This window comes from Bombina bombina, chromosome 3 (assembly GCF_027579735.1).
Source record: "Bombina bombina isolate aBomBom1 chromosome 3, aBomBom1.pri, whole genome shotgun sequence".
Taxonomy (NCBI): Eukaryota; Metazoa; Chordata; class Amphibia; order Anura; family Bombinatoridae; genus Bombina; species Bombina bombina.
The window spans coordinates 902,711,303-902,726,701 of record NC_069501.1 but is presented as its reverse complement, the minus strand read 5'-3'; the positions used below and the strand labels follow the sequence as shown (position 1 = coordinate 902,726,701).

At 37.7% G+C, this 15,399-nt stretch overlaps 1 protein-coding gene across 1 annotated transcript in view; it reads left to right on the top strand.

The window, feature by feature from the left end:
- Positions 1-15,399, top strand: part of PIBF1 (progesterone immunomodulatory binding factor 1) — a 608,261-nt gene that overhangs the window by 22,524 nt on the left and 570,338 nt on the right. Inside the window, exons 2-3 of the mRNA XM_053707928.1 lie at positions 6,238-6,508; positions 9,925-10,025. Of these exons, the coding sequence (XP_053563903.1) occupies positions 6,266-6,508; positions 9,925-10,025 (344 nt within the window). The 5' untranslated portion in view covers positions 6,238-6,265. The remainder of the gene's footprint in view (positions 1-6,237; positions 6,509-9,924; positions 10,026-15,399) is intronic.

The following is a 15,399-nucleotide window of genomic DNA, read 5'->3' as shown; positions in this document are numbered from 1 at the left end:
TTGTTTGATTTTTAGGCTACAAAATTAAAACACTTTTCAGTTGCTTTGGTACTTTTATATTGCCTTAAAGGGATAGTAAAGTCCAAATTAAACTTTCATGATTCAGATAGGATAGGTAATTTTAAACAACTTTCAAATTTACTTGTATCATCAAACTTGCTTTGTTCTCTTGGTATCCTTAGTTGAAAGCTAAACCTAGGTAGGCTCATATGCTAATTTCTAATTTGAAGCCGGTCTCTTATCTGAATGCATTTGACAGCTAGAGAGCGTTTGTTCATTTGTATCATATAAATAACATTGTGCTCATGCATTTGGAGTTAGCACTAATTGCTTGAAATGCAAGTCTGTCAAAAGATCTGAGATAAGGAGGCAGTCTGCAGAAGCTTAGATACAAGGTAATTGCAGTCTAAAAAGTATATTTATATAACCGTTTCGGTTATGCAAAATTGGGGAATGGTAAATAAAGGGATTTATGTATCTTTTTTTTTTTTAAACAATAACATTTTTGTTGTTTACTATCCCTTTAAAGGGACATTTTACACTAGATTTTCTTTGCATAAATGTTTTGTAGATTATCCATTTATATAGCCCAACTGGGAGTGTGTTTGTAAAAATGTATGGTTTTGCATTTTTTTTTTTTTTTTTATATTTTATTTTTATTGAGGAAATTCAAAATAAACATCACAGTATACAGTACAATATAAACAGGTTACTTTCAAAACAGCTCTTGTAAGTCAGTACATATCATTTAAAATTGATGGGTGTATAAAATGTAGTGTTACATAAAACCCATCCAGATAAAGCATAATTTTAAACATATGAAAAGTGATATTGTGTAATATTTCTATGGCAAGACCATCTTAATCTAAACCAATATTAAATCTTACTGGCACTAACAACCTGTATCTTCCTCATTTTTTCTTATATAGGGAGGGGGATTATATGGGCCGCTGAATTGTATCAAATATGTAATAAAGAATGGGAAAATGCGAGGGAATCTGTGTTCCTTAGTTTACATTAGTAAACATATACTAAGGGAGAACCCTTAGGGGGGAATACGGAGCCAAACTACTTATGGAGCAAGATTAGTCAAGTGGAATTGTAAGGGTAGGGACTCTACAGCAGATAGAAGTAACTTAGTATGTTCCCTGTCTATATCCTAGATATATAGTCCTAAAATATATCACATGTGGCATGTAAAATATTGAGGTCCCCTGTTTAGGAAGAGCTCAGGTATATAAAGATGAACATATAGCCTGGCCTGTATATCACCCTGTAAATATATAGCTAACAGTAGTACTTATATCTGCAGCACCTAAAAATAAATGTATACTATAGTTGAACTATTCTAAAGCTAGGACTAGAATTGGCTACAGTATAGTCATATAGGGAAAAACATTTGTTGTATTGTTTAAATCCTCCCTATTTCTTTATATATATATATATATATATATAAACAGGGGAAATCATACTTGAAAGTTGCATATCACTGTTAAAACCTGAGTTCAATAACAAAACTAGATGAGGCAAGATTAACAATTGGGATTCGGCAGTTACATGCATTCCTGTCTATAAAAAATAACTTATGTGGACATGCCGCCTCGGCCGCTGGAGGCATGCCCCTTGGTACAGGTCAGGGGTTTTAAATGGGTGAGGGCATATAGAAAGACATGGTAGAAATATGTTACTGGGCAGATAGTTTCAAACAACTGCGAAGTAAGCAATGTAATGGAGGCGAAGATATAGGTTACACTAAACATGCAACACTAGCAATAGTGCAAAAAAGAGACCTCAGTAATATAGTAGGATAATAAGGCATTATAGGAGATATCATATGGTATACTGTAGTAAGGAGACAAAACTTGTCATCATCGCAATGTCAATTACTCCTAAATGCACATATAAGACATTAGACTGTTTGAACAAAAATTGTCCTGACCCATCCTCTGACACACAATTGCATCCCATCTATTCAGACTCTCCATTATACTCTAGGTGATCAGCCGATAACGTTGTTACAAGAGGGTTAGTAGAAAAGAGCATCCATAAGCCAAGATGGCGATTCGCGCCTCTGTTGCATGCTGTGTGAAGTAGTATTCAGGGTCTTTTCTTGTCGTGCAATCACCCTTCATGCATCCCAGCACTGAATAGGCATCAGTGATCTCTAAGCTATCTACAAGGGTTATAGAATATTATGGTTTTCAGGCAAATAATGTCATTTTCATAAAAGTCAATCAGGAGCTCTTGCTATGTGCAACTGAACACTTCGGCAGTTGGCTCCGCCCCCCCGGTTTTGCATATTTTTAAATAACATTGTGCTGGTTTTCAGACTCCTAACCAATCCCCAAAGTTTTAGATGTGTACAGGTGTCTACAGACTCCTGGGTGTGTAATAGGTATTTTCATATGCAGGGGAGGGGAAGAGTGTCTGCCTGTTCCTGCTTTCAGTGGGTGTCCCAGCCTAACCTCAATAACAGTGCTAAACTGGAAGCTTCTTATTCGTTTTTATACTGGATTTTTAGATCAGTATCTATGCATATTATTTTTATAGAAGTGTATATTACATGCAGTTACATAAAAATTGGTGTATACTGCCCCTTTAAAGAAAACTATATTTAGATTTTTGTTCCTCAAAAAGCATTTCATTTAAAAAAAAAAAAAATCCTCTTTAAATAAAAAAAATCTAATTTAAATAAAACTAAATCAGATTTAAATAAAACTAAATCATATATATGATGCGGTAACTAACTCTTCCAGTGCTTTTAATCTTAGCTGAGAGCTTGTAAGTGAGTGCTGGACTTTCTCTGTGTGTTGTATTCATTTATTTTGTAATTTTTCCCTATGGGCCTTGCACCCAGACTTGTCTGGGGCTAACTGCCTGTGACTCTGGAGACAGTTCAGCTTCCTGAGAGTGCTATTAGCACCCGGGGCTGAGCATGTTGCAGGTTCATGGGATGTGTACCCAGTCCAGTCTGAGAGTGCATTGCCCTTCCATGTTTTGTGTATATATATATATATATATATATATATATATATATATATATATATATATATATATATATATATATCCAGATATAGTCTGCACACTTTCAAAAACTGCAGAGCTAGTCAGAAACTTCCAATATTTCATCAATGATTCAAGCTCACAACTCTTTCTTTTAATAAACAATAGAATAAATGTTTATTAAAAGAAAGTTGTGAGCTTAAGTCATAATTTGATGATATTATCAAAAGAGGGGAGATTTTTGATCCACCCTGGTTATGACTAAAAGGTGTCACAATGAGCAGGGCCGCCACTAGAAATTTTGGGGCCCCTGGCTTAACCATTGATCAGGGCCCCCCCCAAGTGACCAATTCACTAAAACGTATATGCACTTTATTCTTAAGTGTCTATTTAAATTTGGATATGTTGTAAAGGTAGTAACATACAAACACACATACACACTCATACACTGAAACACACACACAGACTCACACATAAGGATTCACATATAGACACTCTAGCAGACACGCAAAGAAACACACAAACACACTCAGACACAGACACCGAAACAGACACTCAGCACTTGCTTACATTGACCTGACAAGTAATGAGGTAGACTACAGTTTTGTAAAAAAAAGGAGATTTAGAAAACAAAATATGGAGTTCTGATTATCTTTTTGTAAAGGAAGATGCCAACTAAATGATGACAACAGCATGCAGTGACTGAAAGGAAGGGCCCTGAACTGCCTAAACAATAATTTAAAGGTTAAATGGTGGATTGGTGACTTCCGTAAAAGTTTAATTAGTCTCAAAGTCTGCTCAAAGTCTGTAGAAAGATGTGAATAATCAGTAGTAAGGTCAAAATGTCCTAAAAAGGAACATACAATGGACACACACACACAAACTCAAACTTGCACATACACCCAAGGAAACACCGACAGAGACAGCCTCAGAAAACACACAAAGACATACACACACAGAGAGACAACCACATACAACACAGAAAGACATACATACACACACACCCTCACTGAGACATCCACAGAAAACACACACCCTCACAGAGACATCTTCAGAAAACACAAACATACACACACACACACACACACACCCTCACAGAGACATCCACAGAAAGCACAGACATACACACCCACCCTCACAGAGGCATCCAGAGAAAATACACAAAGGCAAACATAAACACACCCTCTCAGAGAAACCCATAGAAAAAGCTCAAAGACATATGCACACACCCTCACAGACATCCACAGAAAATGCACAGACATACACACCCACCCTCACAGAGAGACCCACAGAAAAAAATAAACATACACACTCATAGAGACACAAACCAAAGCACAAAGACATACACACAGACATCCACAGAAACACTCACAGGAGGAAACATTTATGCACCTTGCATCCCCTAAATCAACAGTGTGTGACATGCATGATAAAAAAAATTGCAGAAATCAAGAGATCACTTTTTAAATAATCATATTTGTAAATGTGTAAACAAAAATAATTGTGTGAATTCAAAATTGTACATTAATGATCTGGGTAGATGGCTAGATGAAGAAAAGTACTTTTAAAAGGTTGACATATGTTTGTTTGTTTTTTCCCCAACCAAGAGCGCCACTTCAAATATAGTGTACAAATGTTCCCATCTGTCAGCTGTACTTATGGATTTTGAAAATGCTATATTCTATATGGTCTTGGGGAAACCATAAGCTGTGGTACTCATACCATTAGATCTGGTTAAATGCAGGATTTAGGCTTGTTGGTATGTATTTCAAAATTAAAGGGACAGTCTAGTCCAAAATAAACTTTCATGATTCAGATAGGGCATGTAATTTTAAACAATTTTCCAATTTACTTTTATCACCAATTTTGCTTTGTTCTCTTGGTATTCTTAGTTGAAAGCTTAACCTAGGAGGTTCATATGCTAATTTCTTAGACCTTGAAGGCCACCTCTTTTCAGAATGCATTTTAACAGTTTTTCACCATTAGAGGGTGTTAGTTCATGTTTTTCATATAGATAACACTGTGCTCGTGCACGTTACATTATCTGGGAGCAGGCACTGATTGGCTAAACTGCAAGTCTGTCAAAAGAACTGAAATAAAGGGGCAGTTTGCAGAGGTTTAGATACAAGATAATCACAGAGGTAAAAAGTATATTAATATAACTGTGTTGGTTATGCAAAACTGGGAAATGGGTAATAAAGGGATTATCTATCTTTTAAAACAATAACAATTCTGGTGTAGACTGTCCCTTTAAGTCAGCTGTAGTGTAAACTGAACAGTTTTAAGTTAACCTGTCTCATTTCAAACACTGAGCAATCTTAGTCTGAGAGTATAACATTTTATGTAGATGTAAAAATCTTAGATAAAATGCCTCCTTGCATAAAGGGGCAGTAAACTGGAATGTTATATATATATATATATATATATATATATATATATATATATATATATATATATATATATATATATATATATATATATCTGCCAAAAGGGCACCTAGTATTTGTGTATTGAGGAGGAAACATTTCTGCATGGTTTTAAATATTGAATTTCTACAGCATTATCAAATAATCATAAATACACTGCTGCTAAAGAAAATGTGTTTTATGGACCCCTGGGCCCACCATACAACTACTACCACACTGAAGTTACAATCTGAAATTGCACAAAGAAATAAAAAAACATTTGCTAAGTAAGTCCTACCTCCTCTGCTAATGAAAGTGATCTGCCATCTGACTCAGGCACACACTGCACAAAGTGCCAAGTCTGTCTCACACTGTGCATAGTGGTTTAGTGCACACTCAGAAATCCTCTCAAGTGCTAATACTTTACTCCTTGTAATAACATTTTCCATGCTCAATTAGCACTCTGCTGTAGTACCCACTGGTGGCTGCCAAAATGTTTTTTTTTTTTTAAGTTCTTGCCTCATGGGCCCCCATTGGGCCCCTGACAGGAGTCACCCCTGTCACCCCCTGATGGCGGCCCTGACAATGAACATATAATATAAAGGAAGGCCACATACAGTATTGCTCTGACAATATATACTTACTATATTACACTTATAAATTCATATAAAAATAGCAGTTTGTGAATGCATTTTTAGAATGTGAGCGATTTGTGTTCGCAGGATTAATACTTTGTGTGTGTTCGTGCATAAACTATATTTGAGAGCATATGCTTCTCCTTTGAGGCAACATTAGACAAGATCTATTCATTTTTTATTTTTTTTTCCAGATTTACAAGGCATTAGTAAAAACTGAAAATGTCACGAAAAAACAGCAAAAAAGTAAATATATCCAGCTCTCTTGAGTCTGAAGATCCAAGCCTTGAAACTACAGCACCAACAGATGATCTTTCCTCCTCTGAAGAACGAAATGCATCTGCAAAAATAACCAGACAGGCCCTTGAAAGAAAACAGCTTCTACACAATCTCCAGGTTCTGAAAATAGAGTTATCTCAGAAAAATCTATTGATTGAAAACATAAAGAGAGATAACTTAACACAAGTAAGTACAAGTTTTTGTTTTTAAAAGGGGCTTCCCTTGGACACACTAGTTAAAGGGGCATTGTACACTAGATATTTAATTGCATAAACGTGTTGTAGATGATGTTGCACAATTATACCTCGAATCGACTAGGATTACATTCAATAAATCCACTTTGGAAAAACCTCTGGATAATATCCTCCGTGCTGTGTAATACTTGTAAGAACCCCTAGTGTCACCTCACCACACACTTGTACACTATTCACTTTTTACCAACAATCCTAGGTAAATATTGTATGTGTAGTTCTACAGAAATATAGCCACTATACTGTACTCGTAGTAATTCTAGGCTAAATGATTTTCCAGACACCCAGGCCTTTTCCAGAGAGAGCTTTAATCAGAATCAGACAGTTACATAAAGAGGTTTTCAATCATACTCCCAAACACACGTGTCCTATCTATCAGTTATTAGAGGGTGGGTGTCTGTGTGTGCACTTACCAAAACCCTTTCTTCTTCAACTGTGTGTGTACTGAATCTTCTTTTAAAGGATCAGTAAACACAGTAGATTTGCATAATCAACAAATGCATGATAAAAAGACAATGCAAGCCCTTAGTCTGAACTTCAAAGGAGTAGTAGATTTTTTTTCTGACAATTTTAAAAGTTATGTCTATTTCCACTCCTCCTGTACCATGTGACAGCCATCAGCCAATCACAAATGCATACACATACCATGTGACAGCCATTAGCCAATCACAAATGCATATACGTTTATTCTGGGAATTCTTGCACATGCTCAGTAGGAGCTGGTGACTCAGGTAGAGAGACTGCTTTGAAGTTTGCCTCTCTTTGTGTACTCTATACATACACATTCATACATAACTTTTTAATCAAATCCATATTTGTACACTATATAGTCATTTAAACCATATTTGTCATTACAGATGATCCATTTGTATAGTCCATCTGGGGGTGTTTTTGTAAAAATGTATAGTTTTGCTTATTTTGAAATAACATTGTGCTGATTTTCAGACTCCTAACCAAGCCCCAAAGTGTAAGATGTATACTGATGTATACAGACTTCAGATTGCTTCTGTTTGTATAATAGGTCTTTTCATATGCAGGGGAGGGGGAGGGTCTGCTCTTAGCCTCTTTCAGTGGGTGTCCCCGACTAACCTCATCAACAGTGCCTATAATACATATTAGTTTCACTCTGCTTTTAGAGGAATCTAAGATAAAGTTGTAAGAGCAATGTGTCCTGTACAAATGGCTTTGAATTTGAGATCTGAATATGAATTATAAGGATCATTCCTATGATTAGACATTTGAAGGAATTATTGTTACTAGTGATTCTAAACTGGAAACACAAGAAAAAAAGAGTGCAACCATGACTCAAGGTAAAAGGTTTCACAACTTTACTATGAGCATATAATCAGTTGCACTTACAAGAGGGTAATATTAAAAGCGCCTTTTGACAACACACAGTCAGCAGTTTTCAATGTCCGGGTGGGTGCTCTCATATGCAGCACTATATACCTCCGTTCGTGTGTGCGTAGTCCGTTAATAACAGTCTTTAGATCAATCTCTTCTGCAGTGTTAGTACCGTATGTAGACCGTCCCTGTCTACGCGTTTCGTCCGACTTCTGCGGAATTTGTCAAAACACTGGACGGGAATTCCTTCCGATAGCGGGTTTCCTCTCTTAAGAACTCTCTCTGCTCCACCTTCTTACTGTGACTCGCACCAATCAAATTCCAGGTTTCACACACGCCCCCTGTCCATATACGTCCAGTGTCTTGACAAAGTCTGCAGAAGTCGGACGAAACGCGTAGACAGGGATGGTCTACATACGGTACTACCACTGCAGGAGAAGAGATTGATCTAAAGACTGTTATTAACGGACTATGCACACACGAACGGAGGTATATAGTGCTGCATATGAGAGCACCCACCCGGACATTGAAAACTGCTGACTGTGTGTTGTCAAAAGGCACTTTTAATATTACCCTCTTGTAAGTGCAACTGATTATATGCTCATAGTAAAGTTGTGAAACCTTTTACCTTGAGTCGTGGTTTCGCTCTTTTTTTCTTGTGTTTCCAGTATTTCGTAGTCTGAACACTCCTTAGTGTTCAGTGAATGGAGAAGCTGCACCATTGACCAAACAGAGCGGGAGAGTTTTTACCTGCCAGAAGCCAAGATCTTACAAGCATATCTATTAAGAAAATCTATTATACTCCCGGAGTCACAGAAGCTAACTGCGGTCAGTGTATGTTTTGGGTCATATCCCCAATACAAACCCCAAATAGTAATTACTATTATATAATAAGTATTATCATCATTATTATTATTTTTATATACTCATGATTACTATATCTTGAATATTTCAGAATATCAGTTAATTTGAATTAATGTATGGTTGTATACTACTCTTTTAATTGATTAGAATATACTTTCCAACTATACATTTTGAATACATTATAGTCTACCATAGTATTTTCTAGTTAGCGCAGCTTGTTTTTGTTTTTAGTGATTCTAAATCACTCTCTTCAGTGGAATTATTTTTTTTCCTGCAATTCAAGTGCATGACCTAATGGGTATTTTGAAGAACCATGTGTGAATTTAAATATTTTTAAATTTATCTTTGTCACTGCAAGTGTAATGGCCTTATTCACAGAAACAGCTGTCAAGGCTTAAACCAAAATCAAACGTTTTTATACCATAATGTATATTTATATGAAATAATGGATACATCAAAATGATAAATATAATTTTAAAATTAATTGTGATAAATGATAAATTACTGATCTTATTAAACAAATTGAATTAAATTAGAGAAAGAAAAGGAAAGTTACTTTCTAATTTACTTTTATTATATAATTTGCTTTGCTCTCTTTGTATCCTTTGTTGAAAAGTATACCTAGGTAGGCTCAGAAACGGCTATGCACTACTGAAATCTAGTTGCTAATTGGGGGCTGCCCATATATGCCTCTTGTCATTGGCTCACCTGATGTGTTCAGCTAGCTCCCAGTGCATTGCTGCTTCTTTATCAAAAGATACTAAGAGAATGAAGCAAATTAGATAATTGAAGTCAAAAGTTGTTTAAAATTCTATGTTCTTTCTAAATTACGAAAGAAATTTTTTGGGTTTCATGTTGCTTTAAAGTTAGTTGTATTTGTGAACAAATGGGATTTGGGTTCAGTCATTAGCTGGTCTTATCTATGCCCACCTTCTGGTGTCTTTTTGTCTATCCTACTTTTTGCCAGTCTCTATCTCATCAGGCATTTTATTTACTTTTCTCTGCCAACTCTTCAGATGGCAGTTTTGAAGTTTTCTTTCTCAGTGTTTTTCTCTCCATATTGGTGACACGTTAGCACAGCCTAATAATCTCACTGGATGTTTAAATGATGTAATTTATGTTCTTATTGTTACATCTCAATAGATTGACGAGCTTGAAGAAAAGTTAAATGATGCTCTCCATCAGAAACATATTGTGGAATTAAGACTTGACACGCAAGCCAAGTTACAGGAGGAGGACGCCAGGTACAAATGCTAAAAAAAAGTCTGTTCTGTTTTAAAGATCATTTATTTAAAAACACATAATTATTAATATGCATAACATTGTTTTTAGTGCACCTTAAAGGGATGGTAAGGTCAGAAAATGTATATTCATTAATAAACAGTATTAATACATTTAAAATCTTCTTCAAATACCTTGCGCTGCACTTTTTTCTTTCCTTAGACATCGAGTGTCAACAACGTCATTCCAATTACTAGTGGAATATTCAACTCCTGGCCAGCAGGATGAGGTAAAGAGCACCCCAGCAAAGCTGTTAAGTGTGACTTCTTACCCATAACCCCCAGTCATTCTCTTTGCCTCTGTCAATGGAGGATGTGCGAAGTTGGTATCTGAAGATATTTCATCCTTTTATGGGTACTTTTCTCTGCAAGCAATGATTGGGGTCTAGCTGTGTCCACGTCAGTCTCTTGAGTAAGAGTAGTGGTGGCTTTTAGCAGTTAAAAGGCGGCGATGTAGTCTTTGATTTATTTTTAACACTTTGCTACTCCTTTGCAGAAAGCCAGAGTTGGTTACTCTGTTGTTTCTTATTTTCCAGGTCCCTGTCATCGATCGGATGAGGCTGACAGACCTGTAGCTGTTGTGTCTGCTCCACAACAGAAGACTCTGAAGGGTAAGTCCTTTTGTATTTTTATGCCCTCCTAGGGGTTCTATGAGGGGGACTCTGTAGTGGGTGCCCTAGATTGCTTTTAAATTCCCTCTTAGTGGGTCTGAAAATTATTATATATCCTGTGCTCAGGATATTTTTATGGCCTTTAGAGCAGGTTGGGGGTTTTACCACTCCCGCTACAGTAAAACTGACTCCCTTTGGTGTAGGGGAGGGTGTCTGTGGCAACTTTTATCTAGTGGCCATCTGGGAAACAGAGCTTCTTATGGGGTTTCTTTATTCCCTTCTATTTCAGCCTTGATGTTCCCTCATATTGTAGGGGACATACGTGAACCGCTTCCCTAAGATTCCTCAGTTTTTCAGCAGCGGGAGGGTAATGGTTTCTCTCCTGCCTAGGACCGGGTTGTTTGTGACGCATTTGTCAAACAGTTGAGGGAGACAAGATGGTGCGAGTGTGTGGGGCTGCGCTATCCTTAGCAGCATATCTGATCTCGCTAAGGCGGTCTCTTATAGGACACATCATGTATGTTTCTTACATAGATTTGCAGTTATACAAAGATCTGTTTAATACGATCAATATGTATATTTTTCTTTCATAGACAGTCCTCAGACCGCATGTGTATCTGGGTTAGGACTTGAGACGGGCAGTGGATAATGTTCATGGGCCTGTTCTTTTATTATTGGAAAGTTTATGTTTGTATGTACCGTTATTTAGCGCTTTTGCGGGTGCCATTTTTCTCTAACAGGATCTGTAGAGCTGCCGCACTTTTTAACCCCCTGGGGGTTTATGTTATCCTCCCGGTACAGTTTTTTTCTCCACTAGGCTAAAAAGATTAACTGTGGCTCAGAAGTATTACACAGTAATAGGAGCCAGCGGTTCTGGGTGTAATCCATGTAAGCTGAGACAGGAAACAGCAGTCTCTCAAGCTTCTAAATAATTGTATGATGGCAGCCGTATATGTAAGTTAAGAACCCTATCCTTAGAGAGATCAGCTTCTTTTCTGCAGTGCTGAAAGCAGAGTTCTGTTTAAGTGCAGTTTTTTTTCTAGGGACATATGTAAAGGTGTTTTTACTTTTATTTCCCTATAGATATTTTTCTGGGATTTAAAGTTTATGTGTGAAGGTAGACTGCCTTTTTTTATTTTATCAAAAAAATGGTCTCTACTTAAGCAACATTTCCCTATATTTTTGCAACCTTGTGTCTGCTTCCATCTAGTGGCTCTTTTTTATTACTGCACCTTAGGTATTTCAGTTTTTTTCCTGTATCATTATTAAATACTGATATCAAAGACTCAGACATATATCTATTAAATTGTCCTTGTCTGAATATGTGTACTCATATATTTTTCAGGTCAGGTGTATGTTTCATTGCAGGGGATGTTTGGGGTATATGTACTGATATACTTTTCTCCTGTTGTTTGTATTTATCCTTATTTCTGCTCTGCAGTTGTCTCTGGGATTTTTTACATGCTTCTGGTTGTAACGTGATATCCTGAGGACTATTTTATGTAGTTGTCTTTGTCCTCTTTATTTTTGGGAGAATGGAATTTTCTCAATACAGAGACTGTTTTTCATGAAAATTGATTTGTCACTCTAGCTGTTTGAGTTCAACAGCACAGGTGTTTTTTCTTTTTACTGTGTCTAATATTTTGTCACTCTTTATACTTTCTACTGGAGTGTATTTATATTGGATCTTTCTCCTGTTGGGACCTTTCATTAGGCCTGAGCCTGAGATTTATCTTAAGTTTAGGGATTTTCTTGATTTATCCCTACCTTTAGAGTCTAGTATCTCTGAATTTTGTTTTTAGCAGAATATCTGCGTGTCCTTCTTTGGTCTTCCAAACATTTTCTGTAGTCCTATATTTCTACAGTAGAATATATTATGGACCATATAATATGCATATTTATCTTTGACTTACTGTGCATTTTTAAAGATGCTCTTAGGGATATATATATATTTTATCCCTGTTCTTTCTGCAGTATTAATATATAAGGGAAAAGTCCTCTAGTGGCTTAGTGGTAAGTCACTGAGTTACAACCTGAGAGACCAGAGTTCAAGACCCGATGTGGGCATGACACTATGTGCCTTGAAGTCAGGCACTCTGTTGTTTTAAGGAATTCTAAATGTATGTTTTGGAATTTTATTTTTTATGGTTTATCTTTTCTCTATGCAGTAAACCATAGGATTAAGATTGTTATAAGCATTCTCTTTGCTTATTTAATCCTTTTTTGCTGTATGTTTGCAGTATTCTGCTGTGCAAATATATGCTTTCTTTTAGATATTTGTCCTTCTCTTTCTTTGAAGGGATAATCATTTTGCATACTAACTGTCTTTCTAGGAGAGGAATAAGGGCTAGGACCTTTTTGTGGTTCCCAAAAAGGAGGGAATTTTCCTTCCCATCCTAGACCTTAAGTGTCTCAACATATTCCTCAGGATTCCGTCTTTCTAGATGGAGACTGTTCGTTTCATTCTTACTTTGGTACAAGAAGGCCAGTTCATGACGACCATAGACCTGAAGGACGCTTATCTACACATTCACATTCCCAGGGATCATCACCAGTTTCTTGGGTTTGCCTTTCTGGACAAGCATTTCCAGTTTGTTGCCCTTCCGTTTGGTATTGCCACGGCTCCCAGAATATTCACAAAGGATCTGTAGGCACTTCTGGCTGTGATCAGATCCCAGGGAATTGCTGTGGCGCCTTATCTAGACGTCATCTTGGTTCAGGCGTCATCTTTTCATCTAGCAAAATCTCATACAGAGATGTTATCTTTTATACGTTTCCACGGGGGGCAAGTGAACTGGGGAAGAGTTTTCTAGTTCCAACTACAAGAGTGTTTCCTAGGGACAATCATAGATTCCTTGTCCTTGAAGATTTTCCTGACAGATGTCAGGAAATCCAAACTTCTTGCTTTTCTCTCCAGTCTTCTATTCGCCCATCAGTGGCTCTATGCATGGAGGTGATTTGTCTGATGGTGGCTTCCATGGATATCATTCCTTTTGCTAGGTTCCATTTACGACCTCTGCAGCTTTGCATGCTCAGTCAATGGAACGAAGACCATTCAGATCTATCACAGAGGATAAATCTGGATCCCCTAAATAGAGCCTCTCTCTCGTGGTGGATTTCACAGGACCTTCTGTCTCGGGGCACTTGCTTCCTGAGACCTTCCTGGATGATTGTGACTACGGACGCCAGCCTGTTAGGCTGGGGAGCTGTTTGTGATTTCTCTAAAATCTCAGGGCCTGTGGTCATGGGAAGAGTCTTCTCTTCCCATAAGCTTGGAATTGAGAACTATCTTCTATCTATGCCTTGACAGCTTGGCCTTTATTATCTTTAGTCCAGGTTATCAGATTCCAATCGGACTACATCACCTCAGTGGCTTACATCAACCACCAGGGAGGAACTCGGAGTTCCTTGACCATGAAGGAGGTGACTTGCGTTCTGCTGTGAGCGGAAGCTCACAATTGTCTCCTATCTGCCATCCACATTCCAGGAGTGGGCAGTTGGGAGGTGGGGGTTTCAGGAGTTGGATCTGATGGCATCTTGTTAAAACGCCAAGCTTCCAAAGTACGGTTCTAGGGCTAGCATACCTCTTTCCTCCGTTTGCTCTCCTTCCATTGCTCGTATCAAGCAGGAGAGAGTATCTGCAATCCTAATAGCTCCTGCATTGTGTGCAGGATCTGGTTTGTGGACCTGGTGAAGAGGTCATCTCTTTCACCTTGGAGGTTACATCTGAGGAAAGACCTTCTAATCAGAGTCCATTCCTCCTTCCATCTCTAGATTCTCTGAAGCTGACTGCTTGGAGTTTGATCACCTAGTCCTGTCTAGACGCGGTTTTTCGGAGGCAGTCTTTGATACTATGCTTCAGGCTCGTAAACCTATTACTCGTAAGATTTACCATAAGGTATGGTGTAAATACCTTTTTTGGTGTGAAGCTAAAGGTTTTTCTTGGAGTCGGGTGAGGATCTTTTCTTCAGGATGGCCTGGAGAAAGGTTTGTCAGTCAGTACTCTGAAAGGTCAGAATTCTGCTCTGTCTATCCTTTTGCACAAACGTCTGGCAGAGTTGCCAGATTTTCAAGTTTCTGTTCAGGATCAGGCCTGTGTTTAAACCTGTTGCTCCTCCTTGGAGCCTTAAAAGAATTTTGCAGCAGGCTCTGTTTGAGCCGAATGCATGTTTTTGATATAAAGTTGTTATCTTGGAAGGTTTTGTTTCTCCTTGCTTTTTCTTCCGCTCGCAGAGTTTCTGAACTTTCAGCTCTTCAGTGTGATTCCCCGTACCTTATCTTTCATGCAAATAAGGCGGTCCTTTGTACTAAATTGGGTTTTCTCCCTAAAGTGGTGTTGGATCGAAACATTAATCAGTAAATTGTAGTTCCTTCTTTTTGTCCTAATCCTTCTTCTCATAAGGAACGTCTTTTGCATAACTTGGAGAGAGCATCTGCGATCCTAATAGCTCCTGCATTGTGTGCAGGATCTGGTTTGCGGATCTGGTGAAGAGGTCATCTCTTTCACCTTGGAGGTTACATCTGAGGAAAGACCTTCTAATCAGGGTCCATTCCTCCTTCCATCTCTACATTCTCTGAAGCTGACTGCTTGGAGTTTGATCACCTAGTCCTGTCTAGACACGGTTTTTCAGAGGCAGTCATTGATACTATGCTTCAGGCTCGTAAACCTGTTACTCGTAAGATTTACCATAAGGTATGGCGTAAATACCTTTTTTGGTGTGAAGCTA